General features: G+C 36.6%; 1 protein-coding gene across 2 annotated transcripts in view; it reads right to left on the bottom strand.

Annotated features, from left to right (window-relative positions):
- The window catches only part of USP6NL (USP6 N-terminal like), a 173841-nt gene that overhangs the window by 136924 nt on the left and 15039 nt on the right, over window positions 1–21878 (bottom strand). The window contains exon 2 of one of the 2 annotated variants that reach the window (XM_014460336.2): window positions 19484–19570. In XM_014460336.2, coding sequence (XP_014315822.1) covers window positions 19484–19487 — 4 coding nt within the window. In that variant the 5' untranslated portion in view covers window positions 19488–19570. Of the gene's footprint in view, window positions 1–3183; window positions 3225–19483; window positions 19571–21878 lie in introns of those variants that run through there. The other variant, XM_023758392.1, reaches the window with a different exon arrangement.

The following is a 21878-nucleotide window of genomic DNA, read 5'->3' as shown; positions in this document are numbered from 1 at the left end:
AAGCAAGAATTAAGATGGGTCAAAGACCAAGTTTTAAACCTCAAATCAAAATTGTACTCTTTAACGAATACCTATGAAGATTTGATATAGACAAATCCACATTTACTTTTTATTCTCACCCAAGGATATGATTTTTATTGATTTTAGATAAGAGAGGAAGGGAGAGAGCGAGAGAGAAACATCAACGTGAGAGAGAGATCATCTGCCTCCCGCACACTCCCTGACGGGGAATTGACCCTCAATTTTTTGGTGTACAGGATGATGTCCAACCAACTGAGCCACCTGGCCAGGGCTAGACAAATCAACCTTTTAAAATCAAACTCCTCAAATCAAGTTCCCCTAATTCTTTATAATCCCTGTTCTGTTTTCCAGGGCAGTTCTGAACACGAAATACGTATTGTATCTCTGCATTTTCCAGTTCTTTGCATTTCCAGCTCCTGAGAAATTACTTCTACTCTTCTGGAAAAAAAATAAATAATGTCTTTGAGAGGTACTTTTCTGTTAGCTTTGCTCTCTCCCAGAGTATTTCTCTTTCTGTGCAAGGAAGGGGATATATAGGACATGACCCTCTCAGTCAACTCTACGCTCCATGTCTTATAAGTAAAGAGAAGAATATTTTATTCATGTTTCCATAAATCTTAATACTCATCATCATCTATCTCACTGCTATCAGTGCTGGTTTTGAAAATGAAAATCGTCTGACTGGCATGGCTCAGTGGTTGAGCGTCAACGTTGACCTATGAACCAGGATATCACAGTTCAATTCCCAGTCAGAACACATGCCCAGGTTGGGGGGCTTGATGCCCGGTGTGGGGCGTGCAGGAGGCAGATGATCAATGATTCTCTCTCATCATTGATGCTTCTATCTCTCTTTCCCTCTCCCTTCCTCTCTAAAATCAATAAAAATATATTTTTTAAAAGATGAAAATCATATAGTAATCAGTTTGGACACACTGTTTCAATCCTTACCTTCTGCTAAGCTAAGCAACCAACAGCTTTTCTTCTCTTGTTCTCTTCTCATTGTTTTATCACACACTGCATCAGTAAAAATATTTGAGCACATATTCTATTATATGTAACTGAGCTGTGCTCTAAAATGTCAAGATCATGAAAAGCAAAGAAAGACTAAGTAACTATTATAGATTAGAGGAGAGTGGAAAGCACAGAGTTAAGATAACTAAATGTAACACATGATCCCAGATTAGATATTGGACCAGAAAGGAATGAGGGAAAATGTATGACATTTTGGAATAATTGATAAAATTAAAATACAATCTATAGATTATCAGTGTTAATTTTCTGACTATGAGTATTACACAGCAGTTATATAACAGAATATCCTGTGTTTTAAGAAATATACCCTGAATATGAAGTATTTAGGGGCCAGTACTTAAATTTACTCTTTAATGATTCAGGGGGGGGAAATATTAATATAGAATGAGAAAGCAAATGTGGTAAATGTTAACATTTGGGAAATCCAGGTAAAAGAATATATGAGAATTTGTGTTATTCTTGCAACATTTTCCTAAGTCTGAAATTATTTCAAAATAAAAAGTTAAATACTGACTATATATTCCAATATGCATACTTATTTAAGAATGATATAGAAATATCTACATAAGTTTAATCATACAAAAGAGTAATTTTAAAGGATGAGATAAATATAAAGAATACACATGTGCATATATGCGGTTTCCGTTAACTCTGTGTACAAACACATGTGCACTCTCATATTTGCTTCCTTCACCCCATAGGTACCTCTGAACCCTCCTGGAATGAAAATTCCAAAGGCAGACATACCTCTGGGTTACTCTGACATGGATAACTTTAAAAGAATTCATATCCAGCATTGGCCAGTTTTGCACAGAGTTGGCCCGCATCCTTCAGTTGCACATTGGATCCCTGGCCCCGGTCGGGCTCATTCAGGAGGCAACCAATCAATGCATCTCTCTCACATCTATGTTTCTTTCTTTCTCTCTCCCCCTCCCATCCTCCCTTCCTTCCACTCTCTCTAAAAGAACAATAAAAAAAATACCCTCAGGTGAGGATTAAAAAAACATAGAATTAATTTCCAGATCCTTAACTTCCATATATTAAGGATTGCTAAAGCTGACCTGCTTGAGAAGATGCCTGCAGCAGGGATCCTCCATTCCCATCTCCCTTCACAATCTCCTTTCTCCAACTTTCTAAGAAGGCCAATCCTTGCCCTAGCTGATTTGGCTCAGTGGATAAAGCGTCAGGCTGCGGACTGAAAGGTCCTGGGTCAAAGGCACATGTCTGGGTTGTGGGCTTGATCCCCAATAGAGGGTGTGCAGGAGGCAGCCAATCAATGATTCTCTCTCCCTGTTCCTTCCTCTCTAAAATCAATAAAAATATGGTGTGTGTTTTCGTGTGTGTGTTTTTTAAGCCAACCCTCATTCATCTTACTATGGTACAGTGCTCTACAGTGCTCCACAGGGAGGTGGGGGACAATTCCTTTAGTCAAGGCACAATAAATAACAGCCCATTCCCCTTATAAAAATATGACTTTCTAATAAAACATTACTTTATAGTAAATATTTATCAAAATTTATATTTGTTGTTTTTACCAATGGCATTAGGATAAACCTCTGTGAGGAAAGTGGAATAGATGTATAATTTCAGGGGAAAAAAGTATGCAAAATCTCTGGCTACTAAGAAATAGCTTATTCATTTTTTAAGTGAATGACACTGTGATACTTAAATGTACCTGGATATACTTACAAGGAGGATGAAACTGTTTTTGATTGTTTTGGGGGTTTTTTTTCCTTATTGGGCCTCTGGAACAAAGAACTGGTTTAATCATATTGCTTAGTTTTTATCATTGATCCATGCACAGCCCAGCTTTAATTATACTTAAAAATTTATCAAACACCAGAAAACAATTACCCAAAACAAAAACTAGGACCTTCAACATAAGCTACATTTAACTTATAGTCCTGCCAACCCCATTTCAACCCAAAGTAACAATCATCCTGAATCCTATACATACCTATCATTCCCTTTTTCTCCTTTATTATCTACTAGAGGCCCAGTGCACGAATTCGTGCACAGGTGGGGTCTCTCATGGTGGCCTGTGGAGATTAGGCCCCAGTTCGCACCCCCAGCCTGGAAGCCCTGCAGCCCCGCCTGGCACCCTGCCTTGGCCTGGCACCGCCTCCTTACCTGCTCCATCATCCTGCCTATGGGGCGATCAATTGGGGCCGGGCCACCCGCCCGGCTCCCTCAGTGCCTGGGAGCCAGGTAGCAGCCCCGTCCATCATTGCTGCCACTGGTCACCATCTGCAGGAAAATCAGCGGGGCAATCGGGCCCCCACTCACACCCACTTGCCTTGGCCTGACGCTGCCCACTCACCTGCTCCACCATCCCACCATGGTCCTGCTCTCGGGGCCGGTAGCGCCTCCACTGCCACCTGCTGCCAGCACCATGTCGCTGACACCCTCCATGTTCCATGCCACCCCCTAGTGGTCAGTGCACGTCATAGCGAGCAATTGAACTCCTGGTCTCCCTGTCAAACTCCCAGTGGAACCACCGCCCAAGGGGACAATTTGCATACTAGGCTTTTATTATATAGGATATATCTGTACCTAAAAATGTGTGTGTGTGTCTGTTCTGAACTTTATAAAAAGAATGTCATGTTTTATATAATATTTTGGTAACTGTATTTTTCTTAAAAATGATTCTATTATATTCTAGACCAGTGGTTATCAATCTTTAATACATACTGAAATTGTCTGGGAAGTTTTAAAAAGTATGATGCCTGGGTCCATCCACAGGGATTTTGACTTCTTTGTCCTACAATGCAGCCTGAGCACTACAAATTTTAAAAGCTCTCCCAAATGATCCTAACATTCTGCCAAGGTTAAGAACCACTATTCTAGAAGAATGATACAGGAAAAGCTAATTACATGTGCATAAGTAAACATAAAAGGTACAAAATATTATGATTCCACTATTGCCATTTACACACACACACACACACACACACACGGGTGCACAAAGAAAAAATATTAAAATGTTGCCCTAGCCCATTTTGCGCAGGGGATAGAACGCTATATTTTTCTACAGAGAACAAATTTTATTAATTCTTTAAAGATATTACATTTTGGTTTTATAAAAAGCTGTATCACCTCACCAAATATGATAAATAAATGGCAACTAAGCATATGAAAAGAGGCTCAATATCTTAGGTCATTAGGGAATTTCAAACAATGAGATACCACTACACAACTACTAGAATGGTTAGAATCCAAATGCTGTTGAGGATGTGGAGCAACAGGAACTATTTCATCACTGGTGAGAATATTAAATGATACACCCACTTTGGAAAAGTTTGGTGGCTTTGTACAAAAGTTAAACAGTTTACCATACAATTCAACAATTGTACTCCCTGTTATTTACCCAAATGAGCTGAAAACCTCTATCTACACAAAAACCTGTATATGAATGTTTATAGTAGTTTTGTTTATAATTGCCAAAACTAGTCAGCAACCAAGATGTTCTTCAGTAGGTAATGGAATAAACTGTGGTATATCTAGACAATGAAATATTATTCAGCAATAGAAGGAAATAAGCTATCAAGCCAAAAAAAAGACATAGAGGAACTTCAGATATTGCTAAGTGAAAGGAGCCAATCTGAAACCATACATACTGCCTGATTCCAACTATATAACATTCTGGAAAAGGCAAAACCATGGAGAGAGTAAAATGACCATTGTCTGCCAGGGGCTTGAGAAAAGAGAGAGAAGGATGAGCAGGTGGAACACAGAGAATATTTAGGGTGGTTAAACTAGTCTATGCTATTGTAACTAGAGGCCTGGCACATGAAATCATGCGTGGGTACCGTCCCTAGGCCTGGTCTGCAATCAGGGCCATCTTCCCCGGAAGCCCGCAGGGGAAAGGGACTGAGAGGTGGTCACACCTCATAGTGACTGGTCCAGTGGTCATTCTGGTCGTTCCGCTGTTGGAGTCAATTTCCATATTACCCTTTTATTATATAGGATAGGATGGTAGGTATATGTCCATTATACATCTGTCAAAACCCATAGAATGTACAGCACAGAGAATAAAACCTAATGTAAAATATGGACTTCAGTGAACAGTAATATATCAATATTGGCTCATCAACTGTAGTAAATGTACCACACTATTGCATGATGTTAGTAATAGGGGAACCTGGGAAAGTAGAGAGTAGTATGAGGGGGTATAAGGGAACACGTGGTACTTTCCACTCCATTTTCCTATAAACCGAAAACTGTTCTCAACAAAGTCTTTAAAAAAATAACAGAGGAATTCTATAATATATATTTAATCTATATCCTAGTCTTCAGACTTTATCTGAAATAATAAAAGATAAATTAAAAAATCGAGAGTTTTCGCCGAAACCGGTTTGGCTCAGTGGATAGAGCGACGGCCTGTGGACTAAACGGTCCCAGGTTCAATTCCGGTCAGGGGCATGTACCTTGGTTTCGGGCACATCCCCAGTGGGAGATGTGCAGGAGGCAGCTGATCGATGTTTCTCTCTCATCGATGTTTCTAACTCTCTATCCCTCTCCCTCCCTCTCTGTAAAAAATCAATAAAATATTTATATAAAAAAATCGAGAGTTTAACTGGAGAGAGTGCTTAAAACAAAAATATTAATTGCCTATATATACAAGAGATCCAACATGGCTTGGTGAATAAAATAATGTTATAGTTGCCCTTGCAATGATCTGCCTGCAAACAGCTGTGATCTAATTCTTTTTTTAAAAATATAAAACTATTTATTGAACACTGTTTACCAGTATTTACAATAAAGTAAACAATATACAGTTGGATAACGTTCTGTTTACTACAAAGCTATTGTTTTTCCTGGCTCTGTTGAACCAGTAACCCAAATACTGGGGCTGAGCCTACATGTAAGGAATGAGTTGGAGTAAAGAGAAAACATGCAGGTCAAGAGTTTAGATTGCAAAAGTTTGTTCAACTATTTATTCCAGCAGGTCCTAAATTGCCAAGGTCTCTAATGATCTGATTAGAAATCCATGAATAAAGTCTTACACATTTCATGATCATAACATTTTAGTTAATATAGTACAGGGATTTCAACCTCTTGTAAAGAGACAGTCTACTAGGTGAAACCTTTTTATAAGTATTGCTTGCCTAATTAAAACACATGAGGGAGACACCGGAGACATGGGAGCTGGAGCTGCATGGAGGTGGTTAATAATAACTCTTCAAGTCTGCAATAAAAAATGGCCTCCAATAAAACTACATTGCAAATATGGGAAACAGAATGGAAAGAGTAAAAAAGTAGAAGAGGCAGAACCTGATGAATTTGTAGTGAAAAAGTATTGGCCTGATGTGTAGTAAATGGGAAAGTGGAGTATTTCCTGAAGTGGAAGGGATTCATAGATGCTGACAATACTTGGGATCTAATTCTTTTTTAAACAGATAATTCTTAACTCAATCTTATTTCCTACATTTGTATTTTTATTATACATGGCCACCCAAAAACCACTAACTTTTGGCTAACCCCAAAACTGCTGACTTACTTTTCGTCCCTATCACTTCCAAACTCAGCATTCCCAAAGTAGAACACAAGGGAGAATGCCTATAAGAGAATAAAAATGAGACAACAAAGAGAGAAATGCAACAGGCCAGGAATACAAGCATTCCCTATTGTCCACCTATTTGGACATTGCAACTTATGCCATTCTCCTTTCTCCAAATGAAAGAACTTCTTTCAGATGAAAAGGGGTCAATAACAGGACTTACATGAATAAACAGCTAGGTAAAGGAAGAAAATCAACTAGGTAAAGAAAGAAAATCTTTTCCCACCAGTACTCATGCTCCAACAAACAAAGGAGGAGGGAAGGAAGGAGGGAGGGAAAGAGGAAGGGAGGGAGTAAGGAGGAAGGGAGAGAGAGAGAGAGGGAGGGAGGGAGGGAAGGAGAGTGGGTGGAGGGAGGGAGATGGGGGAAAGGAGGGAGAGGAAGGAAGGGGAGAAAAAAAGAGGAAGAAGGAAAGAACCAGATTGAATTTAGTCTCATTTGTATTCTTTCTCTCATTCATTTAATAAAACCATGAACAAGTTCACTGGAGCATCCTGTTTAGCCCTAAGTGTAAAGGCCAAGACAATCAGTATTATTTTAAAGCAAAATCATACTACCATTCATAACAAAAAATGTTATAGATAATTCAATCCAACTCTTAACTTCCTAGAATCTTAAAGAAATACAAACTAATTTCAAACGTATATTTTCTTCTTTTTGTCAATATATATCTTTAATAGTTTTCCTTATTACAAAATAATGCATGTTTACTATAAAAAATAAGTATCCAAAAATATGTCAACTTTTGGTTCCCCCAAAAGTTAACTCAATTGTCCCTTATTCAAAAGAAAATAAAAATTTCTCTTAATCTCTAACAACCTTTTAGATTTATTCATGTACTTTTTTGCTGATTTTTTAAAAAATGGAGTATTATTATGCATACTACTCTTTTGGAAGTGTATGCATTTTTTCACATTTTAAAATATTTCATCAACATCTTTTTTATACAATCAACACAGACAAGGGTACTTGCATTGTGCTCTGCATCTACAAAAACTTGTTGATCGTATGAATAACATCCCAACATCTTCTCATTCTTGGCATCAATTTAGATTTTTTCTAACCACTTTTCAGAAAATTTGTTTTGACTTCCTGGAAATATGTTTTAGGATAAAAGTGCTGTCATCTTTTTTTAAGACATGTAGATAAATGAGAAGAAAAAATGTGAGAGGCCACACTTTTTGTGACAAAAATAATCTGTAAATATTCCAGATGTCAGCTGGCCTGAAAATAGAAAAGATTACTAAATATTAAACTATAAACTCACTTCTGACTGGTCTTCTCTTGGGCTTAAAACAAAAGTTAATATACTTAATTTCTTTGTCATTCTACTTAAATTTTAAGGGTGGGATATAATCATTTTTTTGTGGAATTTTAAAAATCAATCGCTACAAACTCATCAATATTAAATACATCATATGTTTGTTACTAAAAAAAATGTTATACATTCTTTCTACCTAAAAGCTATACTATTTTCTGTTCCAATAATGTTCAGGTGCTTGTACAGTAATTCATAGTGGGTATTTAAAAGTTAACACTGTCAAAAGGTAATCAACTACACTAATAGAATTTTTTTCATAGAAAAAAACTAAAACCAAACAAAGAAGATATGAAGGTTAAATGTCCTGAAATTGTAGGATGTGGAAAGAAGCACAGAGTATGTGTTTATGGATGACATTATCCTTCTTTCACATAATCTCAAAGCATATTAGATGTTAGTGTTTATGAACAAAAGTACCTGTATTGATGTAATTAAATTAGCAGTTCTTTCAAAACCAGTTTTAAAAAATACTTTACCAAAAGGCAATTCATTTTACTTAGAAAAAAACAAGCAAGAAACCTCTCAACTCTGCAGCTCAGTGGAAACTGTTATAAATATGTGCAAAATATGTTTCGCAAACATGGGAAATAAAAATATATTATCCCAATGTATCTTCACAATATCTAGAAATTCTTAGTGTATTGATTACATGAATATGATAAGGCAATGAAATTAGGTTCATCCATTCAAAATGTATTAAGCACTTAATATGTACAACGCTTATTAGTAGGTACCTAATAGGTACAATGCCAGTTGAAGGTTATAACAAGGGTGATCAACCTCCTTCCATGCTACAATGAGAAACTGGCATGAAACACACACAAAATTAATTAATGAATTACAATTGAGATGACTCCTCCAAATAAGTATAGGATGACAGGAGAATATACCCTTAAGTGAAAAATTAATGTGAATTAAAGGCCATACATAGTACAGTTGACCTTAACGTGGGAGGTTAGGGGAGTCAATCCTCAGGCAGTTGAAAATCTGCAAATAATTTTTGATTCCCCCAAAAGTTAACTCAATTGTCCCTCAGTATCTGAGTGGGATTGCTTCTAGGACCCATGCTCATACCCTCTCCAACCTCTTTTAAGAAAGAGAGGAAGACATAGGCAAAAACATTTCCATACTATAAATCTATCTTAAGGAATTAGTTCTGGTTTGGTTTTGTTTGTGTTTTTGTTATTGCTGTTTTAAAGGACAACCCTGGCCAGGGAACTCAGTTGGTAAGGGGGTTCTGCCAAGGTTGTAGGTTCGATCCCTGGTCAGGTCACATACAAGAATTGCCAATGAATGCATAAATAAGTGGAACAACAAATCAATCTCTCTCTCTCTCTCTCTCTCTCTCTCTCTCAAATCCATTAATAAACAATAAAAAGGGAAAATTCACCAATGATAGTCATTCTGTGAATATTTTTTTTAATTGAACCACCCTAGCCCAAACAGCATTGCTCAGTGATTGAGCTTTGAGCTATGAACCAGGAGGTCAAGGTTTGATTCCTGGTCAAGGCACATACTTAGGTTTCTATCTCTCTCTCCCTCTCTCTTCCTCTCTGAAATCAATAAAAATATATTTTAATAATTTAAAAAAATTGAACCATCCTAAATAACCAAAATATAGGGAAATGATGCATCATTGCCTTTAAGTAATATAGTAATTATGTATTCTCATTATGAAAAACAATTACAGAAATATAATTGTCTAAGCACAATTCAATGTTATAAATCCAAATATAAAATTGCATATACACTATGAATTCAATTATATAAAATATATACTATTTGAGCAATACCAGAGGGTCATACGGAAAAAAGCAAACAGTTGCTTTAATACACTGGGGTTACAATGACTCCCCCCCCCCCCATATCAAAGTGTGCTTATTTTAAAATTATGGTTATACTTTTAAAACAACAACAGAAGGAGGTTGGGAAAGATGAAGAGACTTGATTAGTTTAGATGAGTTAGATAAAATTATGTATAAAATGGAGGAAACAGTAGAGTGTTTAACTAAACCAAAGTTATAAACTTAATCTCCTCCAACCACCTATTTCCCAACCAATGCTGAATTTTCCTTAATTTCTTCATCTTAATCTCAACCTCTTAACTCCAGGTCTTCACACATGTTATTCCCCTGCTTAGAACCCTCTCCCTTTTCTTCTGTACTTAGCCAGGCCACAACTGAAATGATTTCCTAATGGTGGTCCTTCCTGCCCTCTCTGCAGATCAGCTCCCTTGCTCCTGCAAACACTGTATTTCCCTTTTTGCTTTAATAATACTGTGCTACTTGTGCAGCATCAGTTTCCCAATAGTTGTATGTTCTATATGAGGCCAAGAACCATAACTGTCTTGTTTTTGTCTATATCCCCAAAGACCAACACAGCAGAAGTATACATGGAGGTACTCATAAAGTATCTGTTAGTACAACAATAAAATCAGCCCCTGCTGGGTGGCTCACTTGGTTGGAGCATTGTCCCAGGCACCAAAAAGATTGCAGGTTGGATTCCTGGTCAGGGCACATAACTAAGTTGCGGGTGAGGTCCCCTGCTGGGGCGCAGGCAGGAGACAACTGTTCAATGCTTCTCACATTAATGGTTTCTCTCTCTTTCCCTTCCTCTTTTCCTCCCCCCTCCCTTCCTCTCTCTCTAAAATCAATAGAAACATATCATCAGATGATGATTAAAAAAATTATTTATTCAAAATCATATAATCTCTTTCTTTAAACAACTTAAAGTCAGACTCAAATATCACTCTTAAAACAGTTTAAGAAATTAATGTATAGCATCATGTGTCTTAGACTTGTCTATAAAACAATATTTCAATCACTTACACTTTGCATAATATTCCAAATCAATTTTCTAGCTTTCAATACCCCTTGCAATTATTAAACTTTTAAGAGTCATAACTATGGATGGTAAGTATCCTGACATTTTACATCCTATATAACAGTGGTTCTCAACCTTCCTAATGCCTCGAACCTTTAATACAGTTCCTCATGTTGTGGTGACCCCCAATTTCATTGTTACAAATTGAAAATAATTAAAGCATAATGATTAATCACAAATACAATATGTAATTATATATGTGTTTTCCGATGGTCTTAGGTGACCCCTGTGAAAGGGTCGTTCGACCCCCAAAGGGGTTGGGACCCACAGGTTGAGAACCACTGCTATATAATAAAAGGCTAATATGTAAATCGACCAAACAGCAGAGTTATAAATGGACAAAATACAAACAATTGGTAAATCAGGATAAAACGCATTTGGGAAATAATTTTGGATACTATTTTTATAGCTTTTCTTGTCATTTTGAAAAATATGAAACAAAATATGTAAAATAATGCAAATCATCTCCTAACAAGAACTTAAAATATTATAACTGAATATACTCTATAAGAAATGCTTCGCCCTAGTTGGTTTTGCTCAATGGATAGAGCATCAGTCTGCGGACTGAAGGGTCCCAGGTTCAATTCCGGCCAAGGACACATGCCTGGGTTGTGGGCTCGATCCCCAGTAGGGGGCGTGCAGGAGGCAGCCAATCAATGATTCTCTCTCATCATTGATATTTCTATCTCTCCCTCTCCCTTCCTCTCTAAAATCAATAAAATATATTTCTTTAAAAAGAAATGCTTCATTAAATTCACATTTAATTCCCCATAGTATCAAACTAAGATTATTCACTTTTCTGCAGTAAGTGGTCAAAAAGAAGATAAATTAGCTAAAAATAAAGTATATTCCATTTTAAATGATCAATATTAATACAATGAAAATTGATCTAGTAAATTTTCTGAGAAGCAGTTTTTGCTGACATTCTTTATCACCTTAACCCACTGCCATGATTCTGATAGGCTATACACAGTGTTTCTCAACAGAGACTGTTATGCACTCTACCTGGCCCCTGCCCACAAAAAGGCAATGGGCTCCCCCAATAACTATGACAACCAAAAAGTCTGCATACATTTCCAAATTCACCTCCCCCATTAAGAATCACTGATTGTATATTCATTTTAAGAATGATTGACATGTAAAACTTATATTCCAAAATCTAAATTTATCAAACATAGATGGGTCCTAACAAATTGATACTTTTTATAATTCACAGGGGGGTTTCTTTAAAGATTCTGTTAAATGCAGATACACCAGTATTTAAAACACAATTAATTCAACTTAAATTTTCTTTAATTTCTGCCAACTTCTGAGGTACAAAGTTATTCAATAAAACAGAATATATATCTAAATAAGCTACAAGTTTTAGCCCATACCTAGGGAAAATGTTTTTATAACTTGCTGGGGGATTTTCCTATTTAGGAAGAGGCAGAAGAATCCTTCAACCACCATTAAAGGACTTAGCAATCTATTCAATTATTTACAACATTGAGTGTTATAGCAAATATTAAAACAAATTGTTCTTCACTTCAGTATGAACTCTTAGTCTACTACTACAGTAGATGAAGATATTTACTCCTCCTCTAATGGGAAGCTACAAATACCACTACATTACAAATTATCCACTGCCATTACTTTTTCCTCAGATCAATGAGAAACATTTCATACCCAGAAGTCACCTCAAAACACTCACTCCATTAGACCAAAGGGCAGGATCAAACACTCCAACATAATAGATTCCCTTCTGAAGTGCCCAGTAAGAAGAGAATTAACATCCAGAAAGACTCTCTTAGGAAACATGTCATGTAATTAGTTACAGAACAAAACTTGCTTGAAGTAAAGATTAAAATTTTAAAATAGAGCAAATAGGCTTTACTTTCTTTTAACTTAAAACTTGGGAAAAGAAGATTAAGTAGTAACCTAAATAATCACTTTTGGTTTTGGGGGCTTTTGGGGGGCTTTTTAAAAACATATTCCACCAAAATGATCACCTAGCTATGATCTGGCATTACATCAACTACTCTTGTTGTTATCTCCATTAAAGATCTAAGAGGTCCACTTCTAATTATAGGCATGCTTTAAATACATCATTTCATCTTTAGCACCACCTAGTAAAACAGAATTTTGAATATTTCTGATTAATGCTAAGCATTGCAAAATATGCAAATACAGAAAAACAAGAACTTAAAGAATGAAAATCAAAAGGCTTTTTGTAGATTGTAATAAAGTTAACAATTCACAATGAAATGACCACATCATAGCATCATTTTTCATAGAAATTCAGCTTCAGAATTTATAAAGATCTAGACTAAAAGCTGAAAAACATCCTAAAGCATTTAACAAATTCTCTAGAACTTACAGTTGAGATATCCCAACTAGTGTTTCAGGGTGTGTGGAGAAAGTGATCCCCTCTGTTGTCAAGGTAGTTGGGCACAAAGGGCAGCTTTGCCTGAGGTGTCAACGCCAGTGACTCCAAGCTTCAAACAGCTCTATCAGTTTATCCCACATGCTTTCTCTGTCTGAGCAGTTCATGACATGGGAAGGGTTAGGAAATCCTGCAGAGATAAATGCCCCCAGACATACAAATATCCAACCTTTCTTCTACTCTATAAAGAAATACTGGAAATTTTAGTTACCCATCAATATCACCCAAATCTAGATTTGGAAATTCTATCTAGACATTAATGATGTATCTTCCTGTTGTTGTTTTTTTAAACCTCAACCTAAGATATGTTGTTTTTTTTATTGATTTTTAGATAGACAGGGGTGGGGGGGGGGGCGGGAGAGAGAAAGAGAGAAAGATCCATGTGTGGGAGAAACATAGTTCAGTTGCTTTCTATATGTGCCCCAACCAAAGATCAAACCCCCAACCTAGGTATGTGCCCTGACCAGCAATCAAACCCTCAACCTTCTGGTTTACAGACAACGCTCCAACCAACTGAGCTACCCGGCCAGGGCTCTTTCTAGCTTTTAAATATTGCTTCTCTAATATTTTTTAGAACCTCTTTTCTTTTTTACTTTTAATATATTTTACTCAATCTATCCAAAATATTATCATTTCAACATATAACCTATAAATTTTTAATTGAGGGGAAATTGTTATATAACATTATATTAGTTACATAATTATTAAAAAGCATAATAATTTGGTCTTTGTATATACTACAAAGTGATCATCACAATAAGTCCAGTTACCACCTGTCACCATATAACTGATCCCTTTCACCCATTTCACCCATACAACTGCCTTCTTCTCTGAAAACCACCAATCTGTATGTTTTGTTTTGTTTATTTGTTTTTAATTTTAAATAAAGTGAAATCATACAGGATCTGTCTTTCTCTGTCTGACATATTTCACTTACCATAATACCTTAAGGTCTATTCATGTTGAAGCAAATGGCAAGATTTTATTTTTATGGCTGAACAGTATTCTATTTTGTATGTATATACGACATCTTGTTTATCCATTTATCTATCATAGATCAATGGAATGGAATAGTAAGGCCATAAATAAATCCATACATATATACTCAAATAATTTATAAAAAAGGAGCCTAGAATATACAATGGGGGAAAGACAGTCTCTTCAATAAATGGTAATGAGAAAACTGGTCAGCTGCATGCAAAATAATGACACTACCAGGGGTGGGCAAACTTTTTGACTCGAGGGCCACAATGGGTTCTTAAACTGGACCGGAGGGCCGGAACAAAAGCATGGATGGAGTGTTTGTGTGAACTAATATAAATTCAAAGTAAACATCATTACATAAAAGGGTACGGTCTTTTTTTTTTTAGTTTTATTCATTTCAAACGGGCCGGATCTGGCCCTCGGGCCGTAGTTTGCCCACGGCTGCACTAGACCATTATCTTATACCACACACAAAAATTAAAATGTATTACAGATTTGTATGTAAGATGTGAAACCATAAGACTCCAAAAGAAAACATACGTGGTAATAAGCTCCTTGACATTGATCCTGGCATTGATTTTTTAGAACTGATTCCAAAGGCAAAGGCAACAAAAGTAAATATAAATAAGTGATACTACATCAAACTAAAAGGCTCTGTATAGTACCGGAAACCATCAACAAATGGGAGAAAATATGTGCAAATCACAAATCCAATATTCAAAATATCTAAGGAACTCATACAACCAATAGCAAACAAAAGTTTTTTCAATTAAAAATGGATAGAGGATCTAAATAGACATTTTTTCAAAGAAGATATACAGATGGCCAAAAGGCGCATAAGGTGTTCAATATCAATAATTTCAGGTAAATGAAAACAAAACCACAATGAAATATCACCTCACACCGGTTTGAATGGCTATTATCAATGAGACAAGAAATAACAAGATTGGAGAGGATATGGCGAAAAAGGAAACCCTCATAAACTGTTGGTGGGAATGTAAATTAGCTTCTCCAATATTTCTTTTTCAAAAACAGGAACGCTGATAAATTCAGTTCCCACTCCCTGGTAACTGCAGCATAACGTAACCACCACAACATGCCCTCACCTTGAATGGTCCACTCAAGGATGACTTATATCACTAGGCAAAATCATCAAATTGGCAAGAACAAGAAAGAGAACTCAAAGTCTATTTCAAAGGGAGAGTGAAAAGAGCTGAAAACTAAGAACAAAGCTAGAAAAGGCAAAAACTGCTTATAACTGATCTTTTTAGTTTACATCTAACAAAAATGTCTACTTGTCAGAGTAATTTTTCCAGAAGGAAACCTTAAAGTGCTTTCATCATTGAAATCCTTAAATAGTTCCTTAAGCCCTACAAGATAAATTTCAAACTTCCTGGAATGTACATGGCCTGGCCTTTCCTATCTCTAATCTCCAGAATGTTCAACTACTTGGTAACAACTACCAGTAGTCAAACCTTCCTATAACTCTCACACGGCTCCACCTACTTGGAATGCTTCATCCTGTCTCTGTCTCTGTCTCTCCCTCTCTCTCTCTCCCCCCCTCTCTCACTCTCTGTCTCCTTCTGTCTATCTCTGTCTCTGTCTCTTCAGGGCAATAGCTCAAATTTCACCTTAAAATATGTGGAATAACTACCACATACTAAGGACATTACTTAGAAACACCCAAATCTATGCACTATTTATTGAACACCATTAAGTGCCAGGAATAGTGTTTAGCACTAAGAATAAAATTGTGCCCTCAAGAATCTATAGATTAGATAAGAATGAATAAGCAGGTGATTTTAATACAGTATGATAGGTACCAGAATGAGGCAAGCAGAGTTCTATGGAGAGGAAGTGCAATGGGACTCACCTAACCAGCTGAGTGGTGCAAGGATGACAGAGAGGAACTCTAGGAACTAGGGAACTAAGCAGAAACTGATTTTTTTCTTTTAATCTTAAATGTGAAACAAGGACATTGGGCTTTATTTGTTGATTTGTTAATCATCACCAGAGAATATATTTATTCCATTGGTTTTTCAGAGAGAGTGTAAAGGAGGGAGGGAGAAAGGGACAGAGAGAGAAACATCGATGTGAGTTAGACACATCAACTGGTTGCCTCCAGCAAACATCCAGACCAGGGGGTGGGAGCGAACCCAAAACCCAGATACATGCCCTTGACTAGGAATCGAACCCAAGAGCCTTCAGGTCGCAGTTTGACGCTTTGACCACTGAGCAACACTGGCCAGGGCTTTGGGGCTTATTTTAACACCAGTGGCATTGTTCATTCTTTGTGGCTCCCCTGTCTTTGCAAAAAACAGAGAAATTCCAGATAAAATATAAAAACAAATCATCAACATACCTACATCCCAAAACATGTTAAACATCTCTATGGATCAAAAATCTAACAGGAACACAAAATGTGAGCCAAGCTGAAGCCAGGAGGCCTCCTGGGCTCTGGGCCCCAAAGCAGGAAAATCAGCAGGAAGTTGATTCTAGGGTAATCGTAAATACAAGGGTTCCATATAAAGCAGGGTAGTAGCCAAGCTCTTAGATTAAAACCAAGGACAGGGTGGCACTTCTTGATTATGAAACCAGACTGAAAAAGACTTCTGCTAACTGCACTGAGGCTACAGCTTAGGGTGCTGCTGACCTAATGCCAGCTGACTCCGTGACTGAGTCTGTCATATCCCCAACGTCACTATGGGGCCAGGGCTCTGATCCACTGACACAAGACCAGATTCTGATCTGGGAACACCAAAGCCAGGCAAGAGGCAACTATAAGTCTGCTAGACCAATCACAAAAAGAGATACAGAGAGAGAGAGAGAGAAAATAAGAGAAAGAAAAAGAATCCTCATCAAAATGTGCCTGAAAAATTATAGAACATAAAGAAAACACCAACGATATCAACATAACAACCACAACATAAATTCACTGGACAAAAAATTTTAAAATAATCCAGTGATCTAAAAAAGACTTTAAAATAAACATGTAAAAGGCTCACAATGAGATGAAGGAATAAAAAAGAACCAGAAAATTAAAAAAAAACACAAGGAGAGGTGAGAAAACAACTAGTGGATCTAAAAAAGAACCGATAAAAAAATCTTACAGCCCTGGACAGTGTGGGACATTTGTTATGGCCTCAGTCCCATGCACCAAAGGTTCTCAGGCTCAATTCAATTTCCAATCAAGGGCACATATCTGGGTTACAGGTTCAATCCCTAGGCAACCAATTGATGTCTCTCTCACATATATTTCTCTCTCCCTATCCCCCTCTCTCCTTTCCACTCTATCTAAAATCAATGGAAAAATATCCTCAGGTGAGGATTAACAAACATACCAAAAAATCTTGCAAATGAAATATAGCCATTGTAATTTACATATAATAACAGGGCTCTGAGTTCTTAGGGGCAGCTGTGTACAAGACATTGTTAGACACTGAGACTCAGAAAGGAAAGATACGGGGTACCTGTCCTCAAAGAAGTCACCATATGTAACAGTGATACTAACAGAACATTAAGATTACAGAGTAAAACAAAATTTAGTTAAATTTCAAAAATGTAAGTATTTAAGTGAAAAGGCTTGACATTTCTAAGTTTCACAAACTAATATCACCACATTTATTAGAGTTGGCACTTTATATTAGATCAGCGATTTTCAACCTTTTCATCTCATGGCACACATAAACTAATTACTAAAATTCTGCAGCACACCAATATTATACTTTTTGCCGATCCGACCAAAAAAAAAAAAAAGTAGGTATAATTTTTATTCATTTATACCGAATGGCTATTGTGGTGTTGGCTGCTATCATTTTTTTATTTGACAATCTAAGGGAAAAGATATCAGTGTCCCTGACTAGAAAAATTCTTGCAGCATACCAGTTGAAAATCACTGCATCAGATAAACATTCTCACAAAACTTCATATGAATGGAGCTGAAATAACAAAAGCAGCTTCTTTCTTAATCTGTATTTGAACTCATCTAGCAACTATCCTTGTGTATCCAAAGTGCACCACTGTGAAAATGTGCACACTAGAAAGTCTAAAAAATCAAAGACTACTTCTTGCAATATTATTCTTAGTAGAAACCACTCAAAGATATCACAATAACAACAGCTTCATTTTCATTTATCAACTAGAGGCCCGATGCACGAAATTCGTGCAAGGGCCTTGGCCCCCTGCCACCGCCACCATGGCCGCCTCTGCTATGGCCCCCGCCCACTGCAGCTTTGTCCAGAAGGAAGGACGTCCAGAAGGACATCTGGTCTAATTAGCATATTATGCTTTTATTATTATAGACTGCCTAATTATTTAAACTGTTGATAAGAAAAGGTACTCTGGTGAATATTAAGGTAAATACAGGGTGGGGCAAAACTAGGTTTACAGTTGTGAGTATGCAAAACACAGAGTTTATTCTTATATTATTACTTAATTATTGTATTATATTCCATGTGAACAACTGTAAACCTCATTTTGTCCCATCCTGCATAATATGAATAATATGTGAAGAACTTTAAACTCCCTAACATTATAGTAATAAAGAAATGCTCACTCCTTCCCAAAATTTTCATAATCGAAAAAGCTGTCATATATCAAAGTTATCAGGGTTATGATAGGGTAAAATCTGAACTCTGTCCTCACTCTCTAAAAGTAAACAGTTAACACAAAATAGTAAAATCCAGTTCTCCTATTCACAAGCAGAAGTGGCTAGAAATGACAAAAAAAAACATTACATATACAACTGAGAAGATAAAATCTACATCAAATTTGGTAAGTCTATAGAATAGACTTGGTACCTTGTTCCATCAAAGATGTTGATAAAGAGAACTTTATTATTCTTTTTTTGTTTAATTTTGTGCTTGAACATAATATTAACCCATGTTATTCAATAATCAAATTTCACACAAAACATCTGCTGATTAAACGTCAACTGCAATTTTCCCTCCTTCATATTTCTAATGAGTCATTTTCCAATAGCTAGTCAATAGAAAATTATAGATAATAGAACATAAATCAGCCAAGAAGCTAATAACACAGATTTTCTTACCACATCTAAGTTCTTAGAATAAATCAAACATCAAAAAGCAATTCCTTGTTTAAATAGAGACAAGGGCACAGTGGGCTAAAACAGATTATCCAGTCTCTTGGATGAAGTGACATAATTTCAATTTGTCCAGTAATAATTTTTTTCTCTTTTTATATACAGCATTGCACACACTCCTGAGACCATTGAAATGAAATAAAGGACACTTACTCATGACTGGAAATGTCTCTGTATGTTGCCCCAATCAGATATTAAGCCAAAATCTGCTGTCCAAGATTTCTCGGAGGAATACATGTCCTAGTCAAAAAACAAAGAGAAATAAGTCATATTTTGTGAAAGTATTTAAAATTAAGTTTTCTAAATGGAGATGAAAATAATTTAGTTTAAAATTTTCTATGTCCAAAAGAACCTCTTGGTGTCATCTATAATAATAAAAGCATAATATGCAAATCGACCAAAAGACCGAACAGCAGAACGACAGTCGGGACGACCTTCCAATGACCACACTATGACACCCACTGGCGCCAGACCAGCCAAGGCAAGTGCAACGTGATTGGTTGAGGGCCCGGCCATGACCCCATGATTGCCCTGCAGAGGGAGGCCCAGGCCACCAACCGGCAGGCTGCGGCAAGTGGGCAGGGCCTCCCTCTGCGGGGGCAATCCATCGGAGCCCTGGCCAACTGGTTAGGGCCTACCTCTTTGGGGCGATTGATGGCGGAGCTCCATGATCAATCACCCCAAAGAGGGAGGCCCTGGTTACCTGGTGGTGGTGCTGCGGCAGGTGGGCAGGGCCTCCCTCTGTGGGGGTGATTGATTGTGAGGCTCCTGGACTGTGAGAGGGCACAGGCTGGGCTGAGGGACCCACCCACCCCACCCCCCACCGAGTGCACCAATTTCATGCACCGGGCCTCTAATCTAAACATAAAAAAATGCCGATCTATCTTTAGAACATCATGATCCCATTCTATTTTTCTTTTTCTTTTTATTTACCTCAAATGTAAATAAAATGTATAAAGTAATTACCATACAGAAACTCAGTAAGGTGATCTTTGTCTTAATATTAAACAAGCACTCCAGCTAGGGTAAATACAGCACATCACACCTGCTAAATTTACTATGACTGCATACAAATTATTTATATACACGACCAAATAAAGTTTATCAAAGTTATTGCTATAGATTTTCTCTAAAAATGAGCATTTTCTTCACTATAAAAGTAATATAGTTTCACTGATTTTAAAAAGTTGAAAACAATACCAAAGTAGAAAAAATTATATCACAACACCACACTACTATATTTAGGGTATATTTGGGGTATATTTCTTTTCAAGGCATTTTTTGTAACTATTTCTTAAATATAATTTATAAACATTACATACAAATTTTGTATTTTATTCTTTTCACTTGGGTATAACATAAAGCATCACCTTGTATTAGCATAAATATATTTAACCTTTCGCTAAAATTTACATTATAAATTTCCTTTCTGCCCAGCCAGTGTTGCTCAGTGGTTGAGCATTGACCTGTGAACCAGGAGGTCATAGTTCACGGCACATGCCTGGGTTTTGGGTCGATCCCCAGTAGGGGACATGAGGGAGGCAGCCAATCAATGATTCTCATAATTAATGTTTCTATTTCTCTCTCCCTCTCCTTTCCTCTCTGAAATCAATAAAAAAAAATTTTTCACAAATTTCCTTTCTTGATTAATGTATTTTTAAATGAAGCATAAATTAATATTAATGCTATATTTAAATATACCAATGGATGCATAAATACCTCCCCAAATCTAATATATGAAATTCCACAGATAAGATCAAATTAGATACAAAATGTACTAGTATACTTATGCTACCTGATATGTAGCTTCCTTCAATCACAAGAAATGATGGTTACTTTATTTGCTAAATCAATTAAGAAAATGGAATAATACTAAGGACCTCTGCTTCTAAAACAGATAATAGATAAAGTTAGGATAACGGGTCCTAACAGATAAAGTTAGGATAACATTCTTTGAAGAAATAACGCTTGCCCCATATATACACTTTACTCATGTATGCAATATACATGGAAAGTATAAATTTACAAACTGACCATTCTGTATGAACAGTATGGCTCCGCTACTGTAATTAACAGTGGCATACAATCATAGTGCTATCACGTAATGACCTGACCCTCATCCCACATGCTTTCTTCTTTATCTATACTGTAGATACTATTAAATGATTTCATTTCCAGATAATCCAATTACCACAAAGGAAATGAGAAGTTATATGGAAAATCCAAAACTTATCTACATGTTAGTTTTAGAATACATGATGGAAGTTTCTCACTATCAATATTCTTTATGAATGGTGTTTCACTGAGTCTATTAGATTTTTTTTACCCTCCCAGGAACTATGAGGTTGAACATGCTGAATGATGACATGGGAAGGCAATCCCATGTTAAAAATATACAAAGTAACTGAAATGTTCACAGATGACCCAGGAGTTCGTTTACTTACACTTGTACAGTCTAATCTCCTTGCCCAGAGACTTTTCTTTTTATTCATGTTTGGATCAGATTTTTTAATCTTAAACTTAAAATACCGAAATGGCAACATCAAAG

Source organism: Myotis lucifugus, unplaced genomic scaffold (genome assembly GCF_000147115.1).
Source record: "Myotis lucifugus unplaced genomic scaffold, Myoluc2.0 scaffold_129, whole genome shotgun sequence".
NCBI classification, from domain to species: Eukaryota; Metazoa; Chordata; class Mammalia; order Chiroptera; family Vespertilionidae; genus Myotis; species Myotis lucifugus.
This window is presented reverse-complemented; position numbering and strand designations above follow the sequence as displayed.